This window comes from Triticum dicoccoides, chromosome 1B, assembly GCF_002162155.2.
Source record: "Triticum dicoccoides isolate Atlit2015 ecotype Zavitan chromosome 1B, WEW_v2.0, whole genome shotgun sequence".
NCBI classification, from domain to species: Eukaryota; Viridiplantae; Streptophyta; class Magnoliopsida; order Poales; family Poaceae; genus Triticum; species Triticum dicoccoides.
This window is the reverse complement of record NC_041381.1, coordinates 284540875-284547393: the sequence shown is the minus strand read 5'-3', so window position 1 is coordinate 284547393 and position 6519 is coordinate 284540875. Positions and strand designations below refer to the sequence as shown.

General features: G+C 53.4%; 1 protein-coding gene and 1 pseudogene across 1 annotated transcript; both read right to left on the bottom strand.

The window, feature by feature from the left end:
* The window catches only part of LOC119350331, a 963-nt pseudogene extending 718 nt beyond the window's left edge, over positions 1-245 (bottom strand).
* Positions 246-2801: 2556 nt separating this feature from the next.
* On the bottom strand, positions 2802-6451 carry LOC119331397. The gene is made up of 2 exons (XM_037604553.1): positions 5311-6451; positions 2802-5015 (listed from the first exon to the last, which is right to left on the bottom strand). Exons 1-2 carry the CDS (start codon positions 6032-6034, stop codon positions 4903-4905), a joined length of 837 nt encoding a protein of 278 aa, XP_037460450.1. The 5' UTR covers positions 6035-6451; the 3' UTR covers positions 2802-4902.
* Between the last annotated feature and the right edge of the window lie 68 nt (positions 6452-6519).

Below are 6519 nucleotides of genomic sequence, written 5' to 3'. Positions count from 1 at the left end.
AAAGCACTGATCAGCTTGGTCTGTAGTGTTGTGTTAGCACCGATCCAAAGTCTGTCATGGAAGCGAATCACTCCTTGTCGTAACTCATAGCCTTGCTCATCTGGACTGCACAGAGCGAGCTGTTGCAACAAATCTTGGCTGTCGGCATCAGTTTCATATGAATTAGCAACCTCCTGTAGCCACTGTGGTTGGCACACTGACAGGGAGCAAATGCCCGACGCGGGACAAGGCGTCTGCTGCGCCATTGTCGGTTCCACGCCGGTACTTGAAAGAAAATTGCAGTCCCACCATCTTCGACATAGCTTTGTGTTGGAGCTCCGTCTCGAGCTGTTGGTCACCGAGGTGACACAAACACTTGTGGTCAATGACAATTACGAACGGAGCTCTCTGAAGATAAGCACGCCACTTGTCCACCGCCATCATCACCATGAGGAATTCCTTCTCGTAAATCGATAGCCATTGATTCTTTACTCCCAAAGCCTTGCTAAGGTATGCAACCAGGTGTCCGTCCTGTACCAGGACAGCGCCCACACCGGTGTCACAGGTGTCCGTCTCGATGGAAAAAGGGCGACTGAAATCCGGCAGAGCCAAAACCGGCGTGTTCACCATTGCCACTTTGAGCAGTTCGAATGCTGACTAAGCCTGGTCTGACCAGGGGAAGCCCTTTTTGGTGAGAAGCTGAGTAAGAGGCTTAGCCAGAATTCCATACCGTGGTACAAATTTTCGGTAGTAGCCAGTAAGACCAAGAAATCCGCGCAGCTCGGAGGCATTCGTTGGAGTCAGCCAAGCTCGCATGGCACTCGTCTTGGTGGCATCTGTCGCCAAGCCCTCGCTGGAGATGACGTGTTCGAGATACTCGACGCAGGGCTGCGCGAACGAGCAGTTGGATTGCTTCGTGTATAATTGGTTCTGGCGCAGAATCGAGAAGACCGTGCGCAGATGTTCTTCATGCTCTGGAAGTGACTGAAGACCATAATATCATCCAAGAAGGTGACACACGTACTTGCGGTTCGGACCGGGGAAGACCGAATTCATCACACACTGGAAGGTGGGCGGTCCATTTGTGACTCCGAACGGCATGACACGGAATTGAAAATGGCCATGATGTGTTTTGAGTGCCGTCTTTTCCTCATCGCCTTCCCTCATTCTAATCTGGTGATAACCGGAGCGCAAATCGATCTTGGAGAAGAACGCAGCCCCAGCCAATTCATCCAGCAGCTCATCAATTATAGGAAGAGGAAACTTGTTCTTGGTGACTTGATTGAGACGTCTGTAATCCACACAAAACGCAACGTCCCATCTTTCTTCTTGACCAGCAAAACCGGAGCTGCAAATGGTCTCATACTGTGAGTAATTACTCCAGTTTTTAACATTTCACTGACTTGCCACTCTATTTCATCTTTTTGCAGCGGTGAGTACCAATATGGCCGACAGTTCGCCGGGGCAGCACCTGGTTCCAACGTGATAGCATGATCATATTGCCGATGCGGGGGAAGTTCAGTTGGTTCCTCAAAAATGTCACTAAACTCCGTGAGCAGACGCTTAATTGTTGGCTTAATTGTTGGTGGAACTGGTGCCTCTGAATCTGTATTGGTTGGTGTCAACTGCATTTCCAGTAGTGCCGCGCCCCAAATTTCATTGGCCTCATGCATTTCCCAATGTGCAGCTGCATCCAGAGCGGTGAGTGTTGCTTGCTCGTCAGACCGTACTCCTGTTAAGTGCACCGCCTTGCCCTCCTGGTTGAACTCGATGGTCTTTTGCTGCCAATCACACTTCATTGGACTGTTCTTAGCCAACCAGTCAACGCCCAGCAAGGCGTCATAGACCCCAAGGTTTAACACCTGCATATCCGTTGTGAACTGATGATCCTGAACACTCCACTGTAGTTGCTGCACCATGACAGTGCAACTTAACTTCTGCCCATTGGCGACACGCACTGCTATGGGAGCAATGCTGGTGGTTGGCGCGCCTATCCTTGCTGCAAATGAGGAGTTGATGAAGCTGTGAGTGCTTCCAGAATCAACAAGGAGGAGCAAGGTTTGGTTCCCGACTGTTGCTCGCAAACGGATAGTTTCAGCAGATTCCGTTCCCTCCACGGCATGAGCTGAGAGCAAGCAGCAGGCTGCGTCGGCCGACCCCTCTGGTTCGTCCAACAGCTGCAAAGCGCGGACAGGTTCGTCCAACAGCTGCAAAGCGCGGACAGCTTCGTCAGATAATACTTCTCCATGATCGCCCACTTCAATTGTTAGCAGCTGCGCCGATCGTTTGCACTGATTATCGCGCGAGTACTTGTCTCCATATCTGAAGCAGAGGCCATTCTGGCGCCGGTAATCCCGCAGCTGTCACTCGCGCCCAAAGTCATCCGCAGCTGGCTTGGGTGTCGGAGCCGCGCGTTGGCCAGGAGCAGGCACTTGCGGTAGTACTGGTGCTAGAGGCGGACGAGCCATCGATGGAAACGCTCCTGACAGGGGCGGTGGTCGTCCCGCCGAAGCTGATCGAAGACGAGGACGCTGAATGTCCAGCTCCTCTTCATAAATGCGAGCAAAAACTGTTGCCCGTGTGATGCTGTTGGGTGCCTGCAAACGTACTTCTGCGCGCAACTCATCCTTCAGGCCTAATAGAAACTGAGTGCAAAAAATTTGGTGCTCAAAGAGGGATCCAGAGCCAGCAGATTGTACATATGAAACTCAAATTGTTGCCGGTACTCGGCCACCATGCCGGTCTGACGAAGCTGCAGGAGATTGTGAATGGTGGACTCAAATTCCTCTGGGCCAAGTTCTTGCACAACGGCTCGATGAAATTGTTCCCAGGTGATATCCACATGTGTCTGACGGAAGGCCCGAAGCCAAAGCGCGACGTGTCCGTCGACGTAGAGAGCCGCCGCCGCCACCCAATTGTGCAGTGGCACCTGATACATCTCGAAGTACGCAAGGCAGCGGTCCAGCCAAACCCGCGGTAGTTCACCGTCGAAGCGGGGGAAGTTGTGCTTCGGCGGCTTGGTGGCGTACTTCTCTCGTGGCTGGGGAGCGTGCTCGTGGCGCTGTAGTGGATGCTGAAGCCGCTCCACCGCAGCCGGCTGTTCGGGGAGAGCAAGCAGGGGTGGGCCTTCATTTCGCACAATGGGGCCGTGGCCCATGATGGCCTGTGGAATCGGCAAAGCACTTGGATGAGGTGCGGCGCGCTGCTCTAGGGAAGGTGCGGGTTGCTGGAGGCCGTTGGTGGGCGCCGGCGTGCAGGGACCTGCCGCGGAGAGGTTGTCCACCTGCGACGCCGATGTTGTAGCGGAAGAAGCCGTCAGAGAAGTCACCTTGCGCATGTCATCCACGTCGGCCTGCGTGAGCCCGATCTGCTTCGACGGGCTCTGCAGCTCGGTGGAGACGTGAGACGTGCGTGTTGAACATGGCCTGTGCCTCTGCTTGTTTGGTCGCCAGAGCTTGCTCTTCATCGAATCTGGACAAGAGCTTCTCCATCATGGCGGTGAGATTCGTTGTTTGTTCCCCCTTGGCAGTGAGGAGTCGTCGGGTCTGGACGGAAGGCTTGGACGGCGCCGTGGTACCCGCCCCGAACAAATCGAACCCCGATGTGGATTCCGTGGGATCTCACCGGAGTGAACTCCCACCGACAGCGATGGATGTTACAGATCGGTCAAGGGAGTTGAGGATGCCGCGGCGCAAAAATTTGGGGGAGGGGGGGATTGTTGGCTCTGATTACCAATTGTGACGACCGATAGGGGAGAATCAGTCGCACGAGAGGGGAATTTGGGGTGGAGCAGAGGTAGGTAGGAGAAGGGGAGAGACCGAATTGACTTGTTCTTTCATTCGATACGCATTACACTGGAGAGGTTTGGCTAAGTACCCACACACACCCTACCACTGGTTACAATGGGCCACAGCCGGCCCATGGACTCACTGGGCTCAGCCGGTACTACCCTTCTCCCTTATCAGTCCACATCTATGTAGTAGCAGGTGTGACACTAGTCCTTTGTATAGCATGTGATATTCCCCACTGTTATGAGGGGTTTTAGAACAGACTTGAGGTAGAGAGGCAGAGAAGAGTTGGTGTTGAACACAGGATAGTTTTATTTCTGAAGTTGTAGCTCGTATTACTGCTGTGAAATCTACACCCCCTAATCCTTATGTGTCTACTTGGCACTGATCTTGACCATTTGAATCCTTGTGTTGAGCTCATGGAAACAAACTTGCCCTAATGCCTTTGTTAGAGCAACTCTAGCAGATCCGCTATATCCTTGCCAACTCGTAAAATACCACCGTTTTACAGTTTTTCGCTTTTTCTCGCCCAAACAGGCCTCCTAAAAGTCCGCGGCCTGTAAAATTTACAGGCGGCCCGCAAATCGCCCATCAGAATATGTATGGGGAATATGTATGGGGTCGGGGACTTTTTAGGGTTAGCGTATCAGATAAGCTCCGCCGCAGTCCACCGCTAGCGAGAGTACTACGGCGAGCAATTAGCCGCCCATCTCCTTCCATTTCTCGCCTTCGACCGATGATCCATGGCCGATGCTGCCGCCCATCTCCTTTCATTTCTCGCCTTCGACCGATGATCCATGGCCGATGCTGCTCACGGGCATGGTAGCCGTGGCGAGTCACCGCCGCGCAAGCTCGCTCGACGCAACACGGAGGCCGGAAGCTCCAGCTGGCCTGCCGGCAAGCCATGGCGGTCCAAGCAGGCGCGCGACCCCAGCCGCCTTTCCCACGGCGGCGGAGAAAACGCGTGGGCCCGCTTCAAAGACCTCCACAACGCCTTTTCCCGCACACCCTGAGGTGCCGGGAGGCAGATGCGAAGCTCCTCGCCACAGAGCGCGCGATGGCGGCCAGAGAAGAAGGCGCCGCCAACAGGCTCATCGCCGCAAAGGAGGATAAGGAGTAGTTAGCTCAAGTAACACTACTCAAATACCAAGGGATTAACATATAAATAGCAACAACAATTCTTACATGACTTCACCTTGGGGTTCTGCATAGCAAGCCGTGTCCTCTCCCGAATCCGCTGGAGCGTCTCTGCACATGCAAGTTAAATTTAATAAGGCATTACCGTCTCCTCAAATCAAGATGCAACTCTTATCTAAGCCATTTACTAGATCCATTTAAACCTACATCGTTGCAGTTATTCCATGTTTTTCTGGAACAGAACATCTACGTGAATTTCCTAAAAGGTGGCCGTTGGCATGTTGAGTTCTCACGTTGCTATCACACAGTTTCCACCTACCAGTACCAATCTCTCTTTTTCTTCCATTTTAATCAAATATTTCCACAAAAGTTACCACTGAAGGATTAAACTAGGGTACAATCCTACCTGGGCTGTGCTTCCTGCCCTTGTTCCACGGCGTATTCCCCTTGTTCGCCTGCGATATCCGCATCCGCCTCATCATCTCCCTCTCGTCCACTGCCTCGCCGTCTTCCTCATTCCCCACACCGTCCTCCTCAGTCGGAAACTGGATTTCCACCGCCTTCGCACCGCGGTCCAGGGCCAGCGCAGGGTCCACCTCCGCTAACACCCTGACTGCGCCGGCGCGGCAGCGGGGCGGCCCAAAGCATATCACCCGGCGCTGGGCGTGGGATGCGCAGGGCCACGGGGGAACCTGCGGGAGCCGGGGCCAGGAGGAGACCCAGTAGTAGCCCAGGAGCTGCGGCGCCATTAGATGTCTGTGTTCTTCACGGCGGATGGTTGGCCTAGCAGAATGCCGCCAACGTAGCGCGTGGAGATGTGATGCGAGGAGCCCCGCCGCTGCCGGTGGCGGATGGAATGGAGGGCGGCTGAGGGAAGGATTGGCTCGGCCGCGGCTGATGGAAGGATTTTGGTTCGGCGGCGGCGAGGGAGAGATAGTCGAGCGAATTGGCGTCCTATGCGGAGAACGTGGAGTGGAGCAGGGATAAGAGCTGCACGAAACCAAGGACGTGTTTGGTTGGCTGGCTGCACAAGGGCAACTAAGGCTAGTCATCCCATCCCATCCCATTGTTAGAGCATCTCTAGTGGAACGTGTAAATTTGGACGTGTATATCTCCATATACACGTCCATATACACCTTGCTAAATTATACATCTCCCAGTTTTTCAGTGGAACGTGTAAATTAGGACGTGTATATTCCAACGGCTATATTTTCAAACGGCTATATTTCCAACGGCTATATTTCCAACGGCCATATTTCCGATCTATATAAACCACCCCTACCACCTCTCTTCCAGCACACTTCTACCTGTGACTTCTCTTCTCACCTAGATTTCTCTATCGTTTGTCACGCAACACAATGAACACATCCACTTGGGACATGAGTTCTTCGTCATCTTCATCTGGCGACGATGAACTCATACTTGCAGCATTCGCCGAGCGGGAGGAGGAAGAGAGGAAGAACGGTCGACGCCATGGCGGTTCCAAGCATGGACGTCAGTCAATCGATCGAGGAAGAGATGCCGGATTTCTTCTTCTGTGGGACGACTACTTCAAAGAAGTTCCTCGCTTTCCCGAACATTTGTTTCGACGAAGGTTCGTAATTAGTACACTTCT

Excerpts from the sequence above, each read along its gene's own strand:
- LOC119331397 (XM_037604553.1), bottom strand. The coding sequence starts at position 6,034 with ATGGACGTGTATATGGAGATATACACGTCCAAATTTACACGTTCCACT. Across the intron at positions 5,016-5,310 it reads GGGCAGGAAGCACAGCCCAG|AGACGCTCCAGCGGATTCGG; the intron begins GTAGGATTGTAC and ends TTGCATGTGCAG.